The sequence below is a fragment of the Acartia tonsa genome, chromosome 7, assembly GCF_053477335.1.
Source record: "Acartia tonsa isolate MP-2025a chromosome 7, ASM5347733v1, whole genome shotgun sequence".
Taxonomy (NCBI): domain Eukaryota; kingdom Metazoa; phylum Arthropoda; class Copepoda; order Calanoida; family Acartiidae; genus Acartia; species Acartia tonsa.
In genome coordinates this window covers 27,585,803-27,607,673 of record NC_137266.1, presented here as the reverse complement: position 1 = coordinate 27,607,673, position 21,871 = coordinate 27,585,803, and the positions used below count along the sequence as shown (strand labels likewise).

Sequence of the window (21,871 nt, the reverse complement as noted above, 5' to 3'; positions counted from 1 at the left end):
CTGGTCTGTCTTTTTACCCCATTTTTGTCATTTTGTAGCAGAGCTGCTCCTGGTTCGTGTCTGTCTCTCTGTCCTATTCCAACCTCGCTAATTAAATATTTTTTAGCTTTTGAAATTCTGAAATCATTCACATCAAGCAAGATTTTATAGTTATACAAAAATCAATGTCAAAATTGTAAAATGTAACTTTTGTTAAATTTAAAACTTACATTTCCCTTAGTAAACTTTTAAATAGCATAAGTAAAGATTATAAATTTTATCATTATTTATCTATCGCATTGTATTTTAGAAGATAGCTTTCCGAGGATATCAATATTTTAAGATCATAACTAGTTTTGTTAGCTCTGAGGCGCCGATAAAAAATGGTATTAATTTTATAATTTTTGTTCTAATATACATGAAAAATACGAACTTATACATGATTTTATAAAAAAGGCCAAGAACCGGTTTTAATCCAGCGGATATTAATCGGATCCGAAGCAATACTGGATATCAGTTAAAAATTACTTTTAGGACAAAAACAGTCATTTGAACAAACCTTGATCATAAAATTTCTAGAATAATTATTATAGTAATAAATAGGTAACAGAAGAATATTATATTTCATAATTAGTATTAAGATATTATTTCAGTATAAGGATTTAGATCTATCATAATAAGTAACTTTATTACAATACAGAAAAAAACTATATATTTCAAAAATCATGTAAACTAATAAAACTATTTTTATAATTCTTTAAGAAAAAGTTTTTTTTCCTCAAATTAATAAATGTAAAACAATGATGTTTAAAATTTTTTACAGTATATTAAAAAAATCTATGAAATAAATTTTAAAAGAAAGTTAATTTTGCAGATTTAAACTTTTCGATAAATTACATTATAAAATATTAACATAAAAGCAGAAAAATTAACTAAACAAAAATAATTCAATATATCTTTAATAAAACTAAAGATAAATAAATATGGAGTTAATGACATATTTTAAAAACAAGGATGACAACATCCATAAGTAGCAAAGCAAAAATTATTGATCGGAATGTATACAAAGAGATTTTAAGAGCAATCAAGAGAAGATATACTGAAGGGGGGAAAATTAATTAAATATTGAAGTATGACGGACAGACCAACGAACAAATTAGATTAATAATATACTCGCTATTAATTTGTAAATGAAAAATAAAAAATAATCTTAAATAGAAGCCGAGAAAATCACATATTCCCCAAACCGTTATGGACTAACGTTTTTTCGCTACTAAAAAATTGGCAATGAAAACAGTCAAAGATAAACTCAATAAATATTCTACATTAAAAATCTTTCCCAGGCGTATTTTATTTTTATCAATGATTTTTTTCATTTTCTTCCTTTTATTTTCAGAAGCGCAGCTTATTATTACTAAGTCATTATTATGTCTATGACTTACTTCAAATTTAAGGTTTACTAACCATAGACATAAAGTAAAATACCAAACCTTAAAATGAAGTATTATGTTTTAATAACAAAATTGTATTGTTTTTTTTCTCTAGATTTTGCTGATTATGAACATATTCATCCTTGTTTTATAATGAACTTAAATATAATTAATACAATGTCATAAATATAATAAATCTAGAACATAAAATTTAAAAATAAAATAATAACAAGAATGAACTTAGTAAGCTTGTTAGTACAGCCATCTCCAAAAAGGGGAACTGAAACATAAACATTATTTTATTTAAAAAAAGATACTGTAATAAGGATGACAACATCAATAATAACGACGCTCTGAAATGATAAGATAAAACGAACATCAATATTCAGCCTAAAAAATTTTGTTATTCCTTAAATTGTGAAAATAAATTTTTAATACATTCCAATCCCCCGGATCCCGGACTTAATCTTGCAGTTTCCTGGATTTTTAATACCACTAGATTAGCAATGGATGTATAATATTAGTGGATATTATGACAAGGAAAAAACTATCGTCAATCTAGGATGATAGTATGGACATCACTTATTGGTCTGTTCGATCATCCAGCAGTAGGGGAGGGGATGGAATAAAAGGGGTGGATGGAGGAAATCGTTATTTTAGCCAGTAACAAGTTTCACTTTACAAGAGTACATGATAATCTGGTGTAAGATCCAAGTAATAATATATCCATCTAGATTTTTAATACCACTAGATTAACTAACTAAGGTTCAATGTCAATTATTTATCAAAAGAAATAGACTTTAGACAAGGAAATATAATTTTTAAAAAAATATTTGGATGAATTTTTAGTGCTTTTATATTTGTAATTTCAAAACTAGTTTTAGACATAATATGTTAAACTTTTTTAAAATCTAACCCTATCACATTAAAAGTGTATTACAAAATTTAGTAAAATTTAAAAAGTTTGATAATTAGAATTTATGCCTCTAACTTTTCTTACTTTATATGATCACTTTAATTTCTGTTGTAATTTAGCAACATGAAAAGGAAAATTAAATTTAAAAAGATATTTGTTTCAAAATTCTTCTTTTAACTCATGTTATAAAACTGCCAAACGATGCATTTGCATAATAACATCATTTTTTTGTATGCTTAAATCAGTTTTAATTTTATCAAAAGTTTTTAAAAAAAATAGAAGCATATGTATTTCAAAATATTATTTTTTTAATTTTTATTTACGGTGTACCCGTGCAGGACTACGGCACTGAAAGTAAAGACCCCATAGATAGAGGCCGCCTTAGGATTAGACATTGGGTGTCCAAATCTATCCCAGTGATATTCAAATCATGACATTGTGTGTGTGTGTGTGTGGGGGGGGGGGGGGGGGGGTGACATATCGGGTTTAGCTTCACTCCTAGGCAGAGAAGATCCTGGGTAAATTTTTAAAATATATCTTACCATCAAAAATAGTTTGAGTGGATAATTTCATTGCTTCTGGAAGTTTTACTTGATACAACTTAAATTCTTTCTTATCTGGTAACATGCTTGCCTAAAATAATATGGTTTTTATTAATTTAAAAATGTCAAAGCTATTACTGATTTAAGTCCACTTTTGTAAGACAACGAAGCCCAATCTGTCCCACTTTTGAGCAAGACGATTCCTATATGACGTCATATAAAGGGAAAAGAAAAAGGGTAGGGGGGGGGGGGGAGAAATCTCTTCAAAAGAGATGGGAGAAAAGGGAATCGTCTTGATAAAAAGCGGGACAGATTGGGCTTCGTCTTGTAAGACTCGAAGGTGATTTTGATTTAAGCATATTTTGTCTTCTGTAGAATTTCATTAAGATATTAGAAATTGTAACCCAGCATTAACTGTATAAGTCTAAGACTAAAAAAATACTAATAAATTGTGCGTATTTAAATTAAATTTTGTAAAGAACTCTAACGTCAAGTCGACTTAACATAATTATAAAGTAGCTTTATCAAACTTTTCATAGACGATAATATTAATAATAACAATATAATTAAATTCTAAAATGATAGGACTGTTCTAACATAATAGTAGCTCTTACTTTGATAGGTTCCTCCGTAATTTCTGCCACACATCTTACTTTTATCTCTCCAGCTCTGAAAATAAATTATTTTCAAATAAATTGAAAAAAGGGTAGAAGGGATTTTTGCATCCCCATTCGGTTAAGGCAACCCAAATATACGCCCCGCAGGATTAGGGCCGTTCGTAGAACTTAGCTATAGGGAAAGAATAGCCTGGGGAGGGGTTAGCACCAGGAAGACTGTTTCTATATTTCTGTCGTTTTTTCTGATTTGTAGTAAACTAATTAGTTTATTCTTTAGAGATATAACAAATTTGGCTTTGAAACGTTATATCTATTAAGGGAATGATAAGGCAACCCGCTGTAGAACACATTACAACTTAATCCTCCAATTGTTACATTAAACATAACACAAACAATCATATTTGTAGAGTAACAGCGTTATTTTGATGACGTAATAAACTACTTACCTAAATAAATTTGGCTGTACACTAATTCTGAGAAATGAAATTGTAACGTATAGGTCGTCATCTTTATACAAAAGGTCATCTTCAATCTAAAATATAAATAACTAGCGGCTTCGCCCCTAGCCTCCAGGGGCTTTGCCCCAAGAGATGGTAAAAAAAGTGTGAGGTGAAATTTGTAAAAAAAAGTAATAAGAAGGACCAAGGAAATCTTCTACAAAGGAAATATTCCACAAAGGAAATCTTCTAAAAAAAAAGGTTTTTTTGTTTTTTGTTTTTGGGGGGTTGGGGGTGTCCCACCCCCCAAGAAAATAGCTTAAAACCACCACAGGACCAATAGGTATATACCCTCAAGAGTAGAATCCGATCGGTTCAGTGGTTACCGAGATCTTAAGCTTCAGACGGACGGACGGACGGACGGACAGACAGACAGAGTACTACTTTGTATTATTGATAAATCTCGTATTTTTATGTAAAAAATCGTTTACATTTGGAATTTAGCAGATAATTAACACAAGAATATATTTCTCAGAGACAATACTTTTGTTCTGATTTTCCAGATGTTGCTAAAGGCAGGATATGAACATTATTGAACATGCGGTAAAAAGAATCTTTATATAAAAGGTCGTTCTACTAAAGACACTAATAAAGAGAATATCACATAAAAACGTGAACTTAGCTCGTTGTCTTATACATATATACCGTTTATAAAGATTATAAAATTATTACTACTGCTTTTATGTTAGATATAAGATATCAATTGTAGAATAATTCATTGGGGTCTTAGGAAAAAGAATATTCGACCCAAGGACGTCCAAGGGGGGGGGGGTAAAGGTGTGATTACCCCCCAAGCAACTTTTACCCCCGGGAGCTGATATTAAAATGAATTCTAATACTTGGTCTAAACGCAAATTTTGTCATAAAACAACTTCTATACCTACTCTACTTATTCTTTATCATTTTTTTATATTATTTTTCTTTAACTTTTTTTTACCCAATAAACTTTTTGTAAAGAAATCTTTCTAAAAAAAACTTACCAAAGAATTTCCAACTCTGTTATCATTAATAAACCTAAAACAAAATTATTACAATTTTCTGAAAATAGTAAAAAGAACATTCGCTTTATATTAAAATTTAGAAAAATATATTTTTAGAATTAATCAAATTCAACCTTAAATTGACCATTAGGTAAAACAAAACACTTTTATCAAGGTTGATTTACAAATTTAAAGTAGAATTTTAGACAAAAATAAAAAAATAGGATTTCTATATGTGTTAAAAATGCAACAATTATTTTTCTTACCATGTTAGAGTAGTGGGAGGGTAGGTCGGCTTTGACGTACAATTTAGATTTAAATCATCTCCATAAAAATAGTTGCCTCTCCCTCCCTGGATTTCTGGCGGCTCCCTCGCTAATTCTGAAAAAAATATAAACTATTTAATTTTACCGGCTACTCCATGACTACTTAGGTCCAAACACTAAGAAACTATGGCTACACACACAAACACACCGGCTAATATTTGGGACAAATTCTGAAACTTTGGTGATATCTCTCTAATTCCTAGTCAAGTAATTAAACGAAATTGTAAAAGAAGAGAAGACTCATATTCACGATAGACGGTTGAAATTTGCATGGATTAAATAAGTGCAAATTATGAATACTTCTATAAAGTTTCATTGAGATTTGCTTATTGATTGGGGTGCTAGATCGATTCCTAGTTTTTAAGTGTTCAAGGTTTTATTCAACTCGTAGTCCAGATAGATGGATGAAATTTTTAAGGATTAAATAAGTTCACATTTTACATATTTTCAAGTTTTTTAAAGATTTGTTGTGGTGCTAGATCGATTCTTAGATTTTCACATTATCAACCATAAAAGGTTTCGTGATTTATTTTATTTTAATGTTTAATTTGTATTACACTGCTCTATAATTCATTTTTAAGCTTCGCTACTTATGGATGTTGTCATCCTTGTTTTAAAAATAATGCGCTTGGAGGGGTTTTAGGTGCCTAAAAATGGAAATTGTATTCTGTACTGAAGCTGTGTTATACATACAAAGAATGTAAAAAAGAAAATAAATAGTTCCAGTCAAACGTTTTGGTGAGGTCAAAGTGTAATTAATTAAACCTTTCTTCATTTTGTATTTACAATTTACATACAATATTTACCAAATAAAGTTTAGCTGTAGGGGAAACATTAGGAACAAAATTAGAAAAATCGTCGTTTACACTCAAAGTACTTGTTGAGCACTGAAACCCCCTCCCCACTTATTTCTAAAATAAATTGTAAATAATTTGAGGAGGTAGTTTTGGTTTATCAATTAGGTCAGGTTTGGGTAGGTTTTATGGGATATTGGGTAATTTAAAAAAAACTTATTATATAAGATTAGAATATTATTTAAAAACATCAATTAAAGTTTTAATAAATTTCAAAGGAAAGAATCTTTAAATAATACGTTGAATTTATAAAAAATTAACACTATGATTTGTTTTGAACTTTAATACATTCTCCTTGTAAACATAATAAATTGTAAAGAGTGTTTAATTTAAAAGTTGCTGTAACTTTAGAATATCCGTCTGCTATTTAGATACGAAAATATAGCAACTCGAATCATTATCAAAAATTATTTTTGAAGATTTGTAACTCTATTCATCTGATTTTTTATTTCTATTACGATAAGCACTATCAGCAAAGCATCTCTATAATCTAGTCTAAAATATAAAAAATATTTGTATATATCATCCTGTATTCAAATAATTTTAGGATATATTTACAAGGAATTTTTGCCTAGATCTTTAAATGTTATTGTTTTAAGTTGTTGCTTTATTTCTACCTACTTTATTTCTATTAGCTACTCCCCCTCTAGAGGCCTCTAGGGGCACTTGAGCGAGTTGGGGAGGATGGGGGAGTAGACCACATAGAAGCCACAATGTAAGGAAGTACTATATCAGTTCAGCTGTTAGCGAGATTATTTGAAAATAGTCTCTTTCGTGGCAACGCCCCTTACGGGGTTTCATACAACCAAACAGTCAGAAACAGATCCTGTAACTTTAATATAAGGAGGTTTTTCTATTAGATTTGTTAAGCTTCGCATTTATGGAAGTTGCTATCCTTGTTAAATATATTCCTAGCATACAGTTTTCCAATATTCTCATTAATCTCTTGTTGATTTACTACAGTATCATACTTTTATATTTAACTAGGGTAAAATAAAACATTTTTGGAAGCGCAGCAACTCTATATATTAATGGTTTATTCATATGGCATCCTTATATAAAAGTAACAGGATGTTTGTCTATGTGACTGTCTGTTTATGCGCTTCGAAGGATCTAGCTAACCGCTGTACCGATATGGTCGTCTTTTACAGTGAAGCTTAAAATGTTAGCTTTATAACCATTTCGAAGGAGGGTACCAACACCCTCCCAAGAGAAATCACATCAAGAAAATAAATATTTTGAAACCCCAAATAAATCATTTTCTAGCCGTTTGTTTATAATAAAGATCCTCTATCATTCAGCATCCACGCAGTCTTTCTAAAAACCTGCTAAAAACAAACATTTCTCATTTGACATATTATCAAAAATATATTGCCCTCTAAAGTTTAAAATATTTGTTAAATGAAAAACTGGCCAAACTTTTCTAAATAAGGGGTAAATTTGTTGATTAGAATAATATGGGTGCATTAATTTATCGTCCATTGTCCCATCCCTTACGATTCCTGGATATTTAGTCTAGAATATTGTCTATTTTTCTCATGTTTATAGTTGACCTCTGGGGACCAAACACTTGATGCTTTAAACTCAGGGGACCACTATTCCAAGCAAAACTGGGACATAGACAAATATTTAGAGAAAAAAAACTCTTTTTATTGAATCAAGGAAGAAAGGTAATGACGTAAAAGCTTTTTTTTTTTGGGGGGGGGGGAGTAGCATTTTTAGCTTAAGTAATAATTTTCTAATATCAACAATGGTTTTATGCCTTCAAAAAACAGATTTAGTAGATTTAGAAGTTGACTTTTGTTTATTCTATTATTTTCCATATAATATGGTTTCCTCTCCCAGAAGGGAAGGGGTTAAACGGGTGATTTAAAGGTAAAGAAACGGAAAAAAGTGTGTTGGACACAATGGTAATTTTACGTCGTTTTAGAAAAAATAATTAATGTTATATATAATAGTAGAAAAATGTGAATATGCATCTAATTTAAATTTTTAGGGATGCTTATTGGCCAAGGGAAGACTTTTAGAGATACATTTATAAGGTTGACTTTGGAATAGTAAGCTCGTCAGTTTCTGCCTATATAATCCAAAAGCACAAAAGAGACATCCTTATATAAAAGAAACTATATTGGGGAAGGGTACAACCACCCTTTTAAGAGAAACCATCTCTAGAAAATTATTACTTCCCCCCCCCCCCAAAAAAAATCTTTCTTAATTTATTTCTTAAAGCTTAAATAAGAAATGGGGGGGTCAATTCCTTCCCCTCACCTCAAGTGCCCTTTGAGGTCTCTAGGGGGTGTGGCTGCTAGTTTATAGATAAAAAGATTAGACAGTTATTTTTGACATATGGATGGCTTGATGGTTATTGACGGTATACCTAGAATCAGAATTAAATTTTAGACAATTCCTACTTTAAAATTTCAACTGTGAAGAAATAGGAGAAGGGGAGGTTATATGATGATATCTGCCATTTTAAATTCCAGTCTTGTCCAATTGATGTAAACTAAAGTACTGCAGACAACAAAACAAGATTGATATAATATGAACTTTACTAATTTGTCAGCCGCGCAAGAGCCAGCTGTAAGCCTCAAGGAAATCAATCTTTTACAATTTTAGAAATCAACTGGAAGTCTAAACCATATATTGCATCCAAACGGGTTTATATATGAAGCTTAGTCAGGGATGCCGAGTCCTGATATTCTAAAAATTTAGCCAATATAGAAAAGTTTTTTTCTTTAATTGGGGTTTAGTGCTCAACATTTTCTTTGTGGAGAAACACCGCAACTATTATATAGATAATCAACAAAGATTTTCTTAAAGAACGTGTCCTAACTTTTGTGATTTTTTGTTAACCCATTGGTGACGAGCGCCCAAAGTTCAAAGTTTTGATTTAACGGGGTTTTAACAGAATTCAAAAAGTAAGATGTCAAATTAAAAATCTTACAATTATTGTTCATAATTGCAGTTTTCTTCTTTTTTTGCTGCGTTTTAGTACCTTAAAACCAACTAATTAAATTACTTAAGTTAGGACATATTCTTTACACAAGGTACTAAATAAAAAAATAAGATAAATGAAGGAAGAGATTTTAATGTATCAGTCACTAGTTGCTACAAACCTAGAGGTCTTTTTTTTCGGTGAAAATTTTTTCATTAGGTAATAATTCTTGGGAGGATGGAGTACATTCCCCCAAAACTCTCTAAAGCCTCACTATAAAGGAACACCAAATCGTTACAACGCAAGGTCTTAAGCTATACACAGACACACACACAAACAAACATCCTATTACTTTTATACAAGGATTATCTTTTCCATCTTTTTTTATTTGATTACCTACAACTTGTAATTTAGCCTCTTCTTCAATCACATTAAATCTTGGCGGATTCTAAACAATAAATACAAATTTTAAAAAGAAGGAAAATTGTATTGAACTTGTCACGCAACTTTTATCATGAGTAAAAAACACACTTTAAGTAACTTGACAGAAAGAAGCCTTTAGATAAATGAAATGTGCAGTGCTGGGCCTTAACCTTACGATCGTCTAACCACTGCTCTAGGATGTACTAACAGGAATAAACTAAACCTAAAGTGATCGATCAAAACTTAACGTAACCTTTCTAACATGGTTATTTTGTAAAAATGTTGGGGTCAGGTGCAGTTAACGGTAACATGTTCCTGGTAACGATTATCTCCAAAATATATGAACATAACATAAGGACATAACAAGTAAGTTCAGCCGTTTGCTACTGGCAGCCTCACTTCACAGATTTTTAGATAATCGATACCAGGAACATTTTAACGTGAAACCTGTTCTCTATGTCCAATGTTCATTATAGAGGCTAAATAACTCACCTCATTTGGATGGAAATATTTCGGATTTCTATTTCTTCGTTTGGATGTAACCTTCAAAATTAAGTAACATGAATATTGTAAAAAGAATTGAATTATTTCATAATTCCCAAATCTACATTAATAGTTTTTATTCTACCTGTATTTAATAAGTTAGTTTTATTATTGCTAAAGCGCCTTTACTTTTAATATCACCTATTCTTTCTATGTTTTTTTTTACATATTAAATGAACATCTGAGGTGGATTCTTAAAAAAAATTGCCTCACTGAGTCACTAATCGCTTAGTGGGGCAAAATTGTTTTCGTGAATAATCCTCCAAAATCGCATAGAAAATCTACAAAAATGAAATAAAATCTTATGTTCATAACCCTTCTATGATTTTGTTTAATTTTTGTAGATTTTTAATGTGATTTTGGTGGATTTTTTACGAAAACAGTTCTGCCCCACTAAGCGATTAGTGGGGCAAATTTTTTAAAAGAATCCATCTCTGCTCTATAACTAATTTTGTCAGTTGGTCCATCAATGTTTTTCTTTATGTGCAATGTGCATCCCTACTTATCGATGTTGTTTTCTTTGATTTTACCTAGAAACAGCGTGTAGTGTCCAATAAAAATAACGTCATACAATATAAATGACTAATGATAAAGTATACAATTTACCATTGGTCAATTACAATGTATACTGGCCTATCATTGGTTATTTGTATTGTAAGACCTCATTTTTTATTGGACACTTTTCTTTCAATTGATGTTTAAGCACCTGACAAAGCAGCAGTAGGCATAATATCCACTCCACTTACCTCACATTTGTAGGTTCCACTTGAGCCTATTTTCATTTGTTTCAGAGTCACAAAATTCTGATTTGATTCTCTCATCTAAAACAAGGTATAGTGAATTATATCCTTATATAAAAACAACAGGATCTGTTTCTGTCTGTCTGTAGGAAAGATTTTGCTAACTGCTGAACCGATAAAGGTTCTCCTATTAGTGAAGCTTATCATAGGCCATGGGAAGATTTATAGCTAATTTGTCGAGGTTAAAACCTAACCCCTCAAAAATACTCCCCCCTCTTGTACTTTTTTTACTTCTTAAAGCTAAAATAAAACATTGGGAGGGGGAGGGGGGTTGTCGAATTCACCTACTCAAGACTCTAGGGGAGTAATAGACGATAGTTATTTTAAAGAGGGTATCAACTAACCCCTAAAAATCACCCCCCCCCCCCCCCCTTTATACTTTTTTACTTCTTAAAGGCAAAGCTAAAATAAAACATTGGTAGGGGGGGGGGTAGATATACCTTACTTTTCTGGGATCTTGCTGTGTCAAGTATCAACTGTTGGGAATATCAAAGGATGACTCCATGCCAAATTTGAGCCGGATCCGGCCAAAACCGGCCGTGAATTTTCTGAAAAACCGTTTTTTTCCGGTTTTTAGGGGGTATCTGTAAATCGATTCAGCTGGAGCAAAACCGGTTAGAGGTACAAAAAATTTTACTTCACATGAAATCTAGCCAATGCAATTGCCTACAAAAATGTACTTTATCATCAACTTTCATAAAATTCACGGCCGGTTTTGGCCGGATCCGGCTCAAATTTGGCATGGAGTCATCCTTTGATATTCCCAACAGTTGATACTTGACACAGCAAGATCCCAGAAAAGTGTGGTATATCTAGGGGGGGGGGGGGGTTGTCGAATTCACCCACTCAAGATTCTAGGGGAGTATTAGACGATAGCGTGTCTGTAGCTTACGATATAGATTACTACTGAACTGATTGAGCTCACCATAATAGTGAAGTTATTGGTCGCGGATGGTTTAAGGCTATTTTATTTTTAGATTTAAGTCATGTTATGCTTTTTGGCTGTTTTTATTCTCACTCCTTCGCCTTAGAAGCCCCTGGATGCCAGGGGTGAAGCCTCTAGTTAAAAAACTAAAAAAATTAATCAAATTCACACTCAAATGATGTCAATAAAAAAAAAACAATATTCAATTATGAATGTTCTCAAATTGAAAATTTGATGATATTGTTTGACTTAAAATGGCAATTATATTTGTACTTACCACTACTTTAACACCTTCTATTCTATGTTTCTTGGGCTGCTGGTTGCTGTGTGTCCAGGTGTAGAAATTTGACATCTTCCCTCTACTATCAAACTTATACCTTAACATTATAATTTCATTGGTTGCTCGCAGATCAGGGGTGGAGGAGTTAGGGGTGTCAACAAGATTTTAGACTTTTTTCACCTCATCAAGGCTTTACAAGTTTACACCCTTTCCCCCTTTTGAATCACAGTGCACGCCACTGGATTCAATACAATAGTGAAAATTAAATTAAAGACTGACAATATTGAAAGACAATGTTTTTTTTTTGCCACCGACAAATTATGATATTACATAAAATGTAAACTCTTTTTTATTTTGTAAATTTTACTAGCGCTTACGCCCCCTTGAAGCCTCTAGGGGCACTTAAGGTAGGAGGAGGAAAAGTTGACCCCATCCCATTTTAAATTTGAGTTTCAAAAGAGTAAAATAAATATTTTTTTTTGGGGGGGGGGGATGAAGACAACCTCCCCAAAAATAGTTTAAAACCTTCCCAGGACCTATAAGAAGCTTCATTGTAAAGGAGAACAATATCAGTCCAGCGGTTAGCGAGATCCTTCGGGACAGACAAAAAAACGCTTATTACTTTATATAATAGGATATAGCATGACAAGGCGCATTTTTGTTGTTTTAAAATCACTTTTGATGGGTCAAAATATCAGCTCATTTAAATATGCAAATATTACATTTTATAAGCAAAAATGAGTATCAAAATCATTCAGATCAGTAAAGTGTCAAAAAAACATAAATGGTTTTGATTTAGCTGCTTTGCAATTACTGCTATTGCTATCCTATAGTAGTACATCTTTATATGAAACTAGCGGCTTCGCCCCTAGCCTATAGGGGCTTTATTTCTGAAGGTTCAGGGGAGAATTTTGAAAATTTTGTTTACATATTTTTAGATATTTTTTGTATTTTATAACATTTTATTACTCTTTATATCATTTTATAACTCTTTATAACATTTTATAACACTTTATAACTTTTTATATTGATTTATATTATTTAAAACCTTTGAAATTTTTTTTTTTTTTTTTTAAATTTCTTTGCCATTAGTCTTTTTGGGGCTTCGCCCCCACAGGAGAAGGAAGTTTTCACAATCTTTTTGAATTTGATAAAACAAAGTTTAAAAGAAGAAAAGAAATTTAAAGAGAAGAAAAATAATTGAAAATATAAAGAAAATATAAAAAAGTATATAAAATTAATAAAAATATATAAAAACATAAAAAACATTAAAATTAGAAAAAAATATGAAAATCTTATTTTTGGGGGGGAAATTTTCATTTTTGGGGGGGGTTGGGGGTGTCCCACCCCCCAAGAAAATAGCTTAAAACCACCACAGGACCATTAGGTATATACCCTGAAGAGTAGAATCCAATCGGTTCAGTGGTTACCGAGATCTTAAGCTTCAGACGGACGGACAGACGGACGGACAGACGGACGGACATACGGACGGACGGACAGACATCAAGCTACTTTGTATTATAGATATAGGTGTATAAGTCAATTTCTGGTTCTAGGTATGATCCTGCAGATCCTGATCCTCCAGGTCTCTATATATCTTTTAAAGGCTCCTGTGACCTCAATTTTTAAATTAGAATAGAGACTCTAACATTAAACTTAAGCTTTTCTAACATGTCTACCTGAAGTATTAAATTTAATAGAAATCCTCCGCCGTTTTCCCGCTGAACGCCGGAAAAGGAGCCGGACCGTTAAGGGTTAACCAACAAACTACCACAACAAAGAAAAACGTACCATTTCACTGTGTATAATTCTTCTTCCCTGTCGTTTACAGAAAAACCACACTAAAAAAAAGAAAATTTAATAGTATTTGTCAAATAATAATTTCTTAATTTAAAAAATAGTGTGTTCATTATTAAAATAATATCAATTAAAGCTATTGAAATTGTTTGGATGTCTATATTTTGTCAGGGTTGGAGAGGACATTGGGCTGTTTATTCTACTAGTCCCCAAAGTTTTAAGATAATAAATTCTTACTCGTTGGCTCAACAACTTTGGGTATTGAATTTAATTAGTTGGTTCATTAAATTGATTTTCTAAACATTTCAGCCACTAACAGTAATCAATTGTACATCATTTTATTGTACCTATAAAAAATGACGTCATACAAGACAAATGACAAAAGGCCAATACACATAATAAATTACCAATGGTAGGCCAGTATGATGTCATTTTTTATAGGCATTATAAAAAGCTTCTTTGTAACGTTGCGGTATCCCCTCATTCCTTTTGTATATGAAATACGACTCCTTTAGGTTGCAAGGACCATAATTAATGCAAAATTTAGCCGGTTTCCTTTAACATTAAATTTCTCAGTGTTACAGGACTTTAAGACGATTTTATTCAATAGAAGTGTACTAGAAAATCAGAATTGAATGTTTTCTCTTAATTTTGTAAATATTTCGTTTAAAATTTGAAAATAAAATGGTAATATCCTCTTAGAAATTTTTTTTCTATTTTGAAAATTTGGGTAAATATCTAAAGGCACCACTATTTAGTATCTATTAACATGTATCAATTATGAAATATTATTGTGATGATACTCTACTAGATAACTAAAGGCACGACTATTTAGTATCTATTAACATGTATCAATTATGAAATGCTATTGTGATGATACTCTACTAGATAACTAAAGGCACCACTATTTAGTATCTATTAACATGTATCAATTATGAAATGCTATTGTGAATCTAAACATATGTCATCTTAAATGTTGAATATAATCAAGGATGCCTCTATGCAAAGTGGGATCAGAGATATGAATTTTAAGATAAAAATATTTCAATTACAGAAAAGTTTTGTTTATATAACAAAATTTTTGGTTTTCATGCATTATCATTGAGAGAAAACTATTTATTTGCACAAAATTTGAAAGTTATTATTGTGAAGAAATTACAACTTTAACTTATTTTATACCATAAACATAACCTCTCGTTCAATTTTAATATATGTATGTTAGACTTAAGAAGGATATTTGATGGTTTTTATCATAAAAACTATCTTGACATCTAATCTAATAAGTTACACAAAAAGAAAGCTTTTATAGCAGTTACATATCCTTCCTTGATTTGAAACTAAATTGAAAATAAAAGTGCGGAGGGGGGGGGGGGGTTAGCGTATTGCTTAATTTACATTATCTGTATTTCAGTCAGTCCGTATGTCACTCTATAACGCTATTTGGGAAATATAATTTTCTTGGCTGCTATTGAAGACAGAAAGCTAAAATTTTAGTGGAGATTCCCGTGACATATGCGCAACTAGTCTAAACATTACTTTGTCCGTCTGTCTATCGGGCCGTTTGTCCATACCATATTTTTGTGCTTCGCTACTTGTTGTCTCAAAAATAGTAACAACTCTTACCTCTAAAATAACTTTGTCGCCCCTATTGGCGAATTCTGGCACAAAAAAGTTAACCATGTGGAGACACCTCCCATCTGGTATACCTAAATATTTGTGCATTAAAATCTCAAGAATTCATTAGTAAATATAAATAAATTATACATGTGAAGACACCTCCCATCTGGTATACCTAAATATTTGTACATTAATATCTCAAGAATTGCTTAGTAAATATAAATAAATTATACATAAGGAGACACTTCCCATCTTGTATACCTAAATATTTGTACATTAAAGTCTCAAGAATTGCATAGTAAATATAAAGAAATTATACATAAGGAGACACCTCCCATCTTGTATACCTAAATATTTGTACATTAAAATCTCAAGTATTTCTTTGTAATTATAAATATAAATATTTTAGCTGTCTATCTTTCGTGGCAGTCGAGAAAATCGCATTATCCCACAGAGTTTCTGACTGACGGACATACAAAATGAATTAAAGGGTAGCTTTACGACTAAAAAACACTCGATGTAGTACTTTCAATGTTTCACAAGTATACTTTCTCGATCATATGTGTAATTACTAAAACTTTAAAATTTTCATTTTGAATAGGATATAGACAAAATTTCTGATTAATTAACAGTAAATATTGAGAATGGGTTAAAAAGTTTACTCCTTTTTTCAGAGGGGGGGGGGGGGGTGAAGTGTTGTAAAACCTGTAATTACTGTGCTTAAAAATAGCAATGAAGCTATCAATCTTCATTTTTAAAACTCATTGTAGAGGACAAGCTTGTCCTGGTATTTAAAGTTTTTTTGTGGTTTCTATTAAATGCCTTCTCTGCACTGAAACCCCCTCTCTCATTATTTTAATGACCTTAACACTGAGTAGCCTATATACCCTGAGGAGCTACTCAAGTATCTAATATAACCTAACCTAACCTGACCTTAACAAACAAACAAAAAATAATTTACAGACTAACTGTCCTTGTTTTGTAAGGTGACCAAACAATTTATTGTGTCAGATTATTAATAAAAACAAAGTGTTAATTATTGGTCAAAGTAAAATTATTTGTGGTGGCACTTACAATTAATTATGACCATGTTCGATTTTATTAGACTGGCTAATTATTTACATTTTATATTCATTCACAAAAGTTTCTTAATTAACTTTTTAAAGTAGCAAAACTAGTACTTTCACTTTCTGTCCATCAATAACAATGGTTGCTATTTATTATAGAATTCTGAAGTTTTCGGTGTAAATTCCCTGTACAAATGAGCATCCAGTATATAATTTATTTGGTCCATCGGTCTATCCTATTTCTTTATAAAGGTTTTGTGATTAGTATACCATTGTATCTCTCTTTCTTTTTCTTTTGATATGACAGCTGAAACGCTGCACTATATCGTAATATTGTATTTCAGTTTAGAAAAAAATATATATCGGACGGAGCTAATAAACCATACATACTATAAATATGTACCATATGAAAGGTATTTGTTTTTTTATTTATTTATTTTCTACATATATATATATTGAATGTAAAAGAAAAAAGTCTTTGCAATACAAGTTTGTACGTCCATTACATAAGGCACAAAGTGAGATCATTTAAATAGTTTCATGATTGCCTTTAATATTAATGGTTGTTTTTACAGTGCCTGGAGGCAATAGCCAACCAAAGCACAAACTTTCAGCCACGCGGCTTCGTAAGACACCCAAGAAGCCTCTGTCAGTCGAGCGGCTTAATAATCCCGCCCAGTAAGTCTCACATACAGCCAACAAATTCATATCAGTCTCCTTCAGCCTATAGCAAACTAAGATTCACGAGTCTCAGCGACTTTCAGCGTCAGCTAACTCAAGCCTCAATCAGTTTACGCTTCCATCAGCCAAATTTCACCGCACCAAGCAGCTTTTTAGGAGCTGGGGCCGCTTTAATACCCAATGACCCAACTAAGACAAAGCTAAGTAGCAGCTGCAACTAATCGCCAAAGCCATACTTTGCGTAAACCACTCTCATCCGCAGTACTCCTCAGTCACTCTCAGTCACAGCCAACCTCAGTCGAAGCCATCAAATTTTAATTCAGCCAACCTAATCCGCAGTTACCTAAAGCAGCAATCACAGCTTTGTATCATCCGAAGCCACGCGGCTGAAGGCGCGCCTGCCTTTCCCAGTTTTATTGTGCTTCATTTGTTATATTATTCTTTTCTAGTGTTATATCCACTCTCTAACTAGATATCACTCCTTTTACTTACAGGTTTTTAATTATTATCCTTATACTAAAGTAACAGGATGTTTGTCTGTGTATCTGTGTGTCTGTGTGTTTGTACCGAATGATCTCGCTAACCACTGAACCGATCGGGTTCTCCTTAACAGGGTAGCTTCTCATAAGTCCCGGGAAGGTTTATAACTATTTTCTTGGGGGATGGGACACCCCCAACCCCCCCAAAATAAAAAAATAGCCCCTAATAAAAAATATTTTTTTTTTACATTTTCAAACTATTTAAAATTAAAAATGATGGGGGGGCACTCCCCCCCCCAAAAAAAAAAAAAAAATTTCCACCCCACATAATATTTTTTTTTACTTTTTCTTTTAAAATCTAAAATAAGAAATTGGGTTATCAAACTCGACTCCCCCTTCCTCAAGTGCCCCTAGAGGCCTCTAGGGGGCGTAGCCGCTAGTAGTAATAATATATAAGTATTGTTAATTTTATAACCATATGAAAGTCAATAGTTTAATCCCATAGAGAAAGCATGTATTAATTTATAAATATCGACAACAGCAATTATGTATTGCACTTAGGGATAATGATTATTGTTATAAAATACATTTGGTATAATTAGAAGTTCAAATTTTATAATTCATCCTTCAACTTCAAGGATGTATTTAGTTCTAAAAGATCTCTCTATTCGCTTGACCTATATATATAGCTCTAATTCACAGTAAAGCTTGATATAGATTTCAGGAAGTTAGGTAAAGGGGGGATTTTGTGCTTACTAGTAACTTCCAGGGAAAGGACCCTCTTAACCTTATTTTTTTTGAATATTTATTTCTATTCCCTTCTTGCATTTGTGATTGACAGGACCCATTATTTGTAATTGAATATCAATACAACTACAGTATTTTTATCTGACCTTATGACCTTTATATTATTTCTTTTTAGTAGCTTAGCTGCTCTATAACAAGGGAATTTTCGTCCGCCAGTATTTTCATCAAGTTAATGGCTGCTGTTTGAGATAGACGGCTGATTCTTTTTAAAAGCAAAGCTTTTCTTAAATAAGTGTGAACAAAGTACAAAGTTATAAGCAAAGCATCTCTAAAATTTATTTCTAAAAATGTAAGTATGTACCTAAACATTATCCTGTATTTAAGCAGTTTTTCAACAAAATTACTAACAATTTTGTTTCGACTTTTATACATTAATATTCTAGTTATAATAATTTGTTTGCACACTCTCTCATTCTTACCTCAATTCACCTTTATAAAGCATGCCTAAAAACGATCTCATATCCAATTTCTCAAAATTCCTAACTACACAATAGTCTTGATAATATTATATTCTTAAAATAATCATTTGTAAATTAGCCAAAATCTATGTCTATCTTTTATTCCTTCTTGTATATTGTTTCAAAGTTTAAAAAAAGATAATTAAATGTGATGTATAGTGATATGTAAATATTTCGTGATTTTGTAATTTTTTAACATACTTTTATCTATGCTCCGCAACTTATGGATGCTGCCACCTTTATTAAATTTTTAAATTAAGAAAAAAATTAAAATTTACCTAACAAAATAAAGAAAATTAGCTGATACAGTAATTGTCTCATTTTTAATATTATTTTGTTTTATTAAACACAATTATAAGATTTTCACATTATTCTCTTTCTTATCTTTTCCATTTTTTTCTGAAATGATATTATAATAATGAGGATAACACCACCCTCAAAAGAGAAATCGCCTCTAGAAAAAATTATCCCTCAAATTTTTTTACATTAAAAAAAAAATTGGGGGGATTGGTAGTCGAAATAAAAAATTGTGTTATCGGGGGCACTCTTTCTCCTTAAGTGCCCCACTTAAGTGGCCTCTAGGAGCGTAGCCGCTAGTAACGAATAAGTCAATACCAGAATGTCCAAACGTTCATTTAAATTATCTTAAGTGTTTATTATTCTGAATTTTATAGAGCGAATACTAACTTTGTTTTTGAAAGGGTCATTCCAGTTTATTTTTTAGCATGGTTTTGAAACCGTTTAATATCAGCAGAATTATAACTGGTTCTGATCTATACTAAGAAATATATCGTATTGTACTATAGACAATTTTCCACGAATAAAAAAATAAAACTCATAAAATTATTATCGGTTTTATTCGGCCTATCAGGGCCATAAAAATAGAATTCAAGAATCAAATAATAAAAAAGAATTCATCTCAAATTCTTTAGTTTTATACGATGCGATAAATAAATATTATATCATTCAGTTTCCTTATTGCTAGGAGCGAAACATCTCTATATATTTAGCAGCTTATCCAGTCTTTAAGTGTATATGTCTGTTTATCATCCAGTCTGTCCTTCTCTCTGTCTTTCTGTCTATCTTTCTGTCTGCCCTTCTATCTGCCTCTCTGTAATGTTTACTCTTCTAGACGAACCCCAATCTGTCCTACTTTGAGAAAGACGATTCCAGTGACGTCATGTACGTTTTGGAAAGAAAAAGGGAAGGGGGGAAGAAAATCTATTCAAAAGAGATGGGATGAAAGGAAAGAGATTTTCTTACATCCTACCCTTTTTCTTTCTCGAAACGTATATGACGTCACTGGAATCGTCTTTCTCAAAGTAGGACAGATTGGGGTTCGTCCTCTTTTACCTTTACTGTGTTTGTTTCTCTTTCTTTCTTTTTTTCTCTTTCTTTATCCTGATGTTTGCCCTTAAATTTAGCTTAGATTTGGATTTACTGGAATGATGATCTTCGCTTTTATGAATGCTGCTAACTTTTTATCATTATTATATAATAATCAATTACTTCCTATCATTTTTCCGAAAACTTTTAGATTATAAAAACTAAAATCTTAAAGAAAGATGTATATTTTATTTTCATAGAAAATAGAAATCTTTGTAAATAAATGCATGACTGTTTAATCTTTAAGATCTTGCAAACTCTCAAGATAATGGACGACAAATTTATATACATTCTAAATCATGATTAACAAAATTACCCTTTCTGTAGATTAAAACGATTGGCATAAAAGTTTAGATACTACTAGTTTATAACCAACCAATCAAATTTTCAATGAAAGGTACTTTAAAGTTTGAGTGAAATCACGGAATATACATAAATAAATTACTAGTTTGGTCTGCAGATACGAAAATAGAAATTATAGTTATGATTCTGAATTATTATATTTATATTCTATTTTACATCAAACCTCCGCCCCCACAATTTTCAAATTTTAATTTTTGTAAACAAAAAAAAACAGTAATAGGTGTTGGGTAACCCCCACCTCACCATGAGACGAAGCCCCAATTAACCCCCCTATTAACCCTCTAGCTCCACGAATAATTCTATATAGTAGGGATGTCTTCCTATTACCTCTTAGGGCAAAGCCCCTAGAGGCTAGTATAATATAAAGTAATTTTAATTGAAATTCCCTACATATCTTATTTTAGCTTTATACTATTTAATTGCTTACTTGTCGGGTCCCTTGTTGCTAGGGGCAAAGCAACTAATATACATATAAAAAATTATCACTAATTCATAACGAATAATAAAAACCATGCAAAACCACGTCTATAGCCCATAGATCCAAATCTGCAAGTCCCACTGCCCTTACTAATTTCTCCAAAATTTGTTACATGAAGGTGAGCAAGCTCCGTATACTGGTCTCTAGCATTTGCCGCCAAATGGTCATGAAAATCTCCGAGAGGTTGCCTCGTACCGGTCTCTGACTCCGGCGGCAACCAATGGCCTTGATGAACCTCCGGGAAATACGAATTTGGGTCTTTAATGCGTGTGTGTGTGTGTTCATTCTTGGAGTAAGTATTCTAAAAAACAGTTATAAAATGAAAAAGTAAATAGATTACATAGATATATTATTAACACCTTACCAATTGAAAGCTTCTCTATAATTTACAGCCAACTATTTTTAAGACAACTATCAGCTTCGCAACTAGTATCTGAGTCTTATGTGAAGCTTCCCTACATGGAGAACCCAATCTATTCAGTGGTTAGCGAGATCTTATCGTATAAACAAAAAAAATTATTACTTTATAAAATAGGATTAGCATCTTTACTTAAATATTGAATGTGTGTCTGCTTAAGTGTATGTTGTGTAGTTTCATGAAAATTGTATTTGCATTCGTCTAAAATGTTTTTCCATGTATTTTCAACTAAAAACTTCTCAAAACCAAATGTTAGTGATAAAGATAAAGAAA

The 21,871-nt window shown here is 31.5% G+C and overlaps 1 protein-coding gene across 1 annotated transcript; it reads right to left on the bottom strand.

Moving 5' to 3' along the window:
• Positions 1-583: 583 nt before the first annotated feature.
• LOC145324243 (uncharacterized) lies at positions 584-19,355 on the bottom strand. Its single transcript, XM_080166865.1, has 13 exons — positions 19,232-19,355; positions 15,468-15,550; positions 13,839-13,888; positions 12,045-12,144; positions 10,789-10,863; positions 9,992-10,042; positions 9,473-9,524; positions 5,228-5,342; positions 4,962-4,995; positions 3,931-4,016; positions 3,482-3,536; positions 2,868-2,958; positions 584-1,689 (listed from the first exon to the last, which is right to left on the bottom strand). The coding sequence occupies exons 1-13, from the start codon at positions 19,272-19,274 to the stop codon at positions 1,607-1,609; spliced, it is 918 nt and encodes a 305-aa protein (XP_080022991.1). The 5' UTR covers positions 19,275-19,355; the 3' UTR covers positions 584-1,606.
• Positions 19,356-21,871: the final 2,516 nt, after the last annotated feature.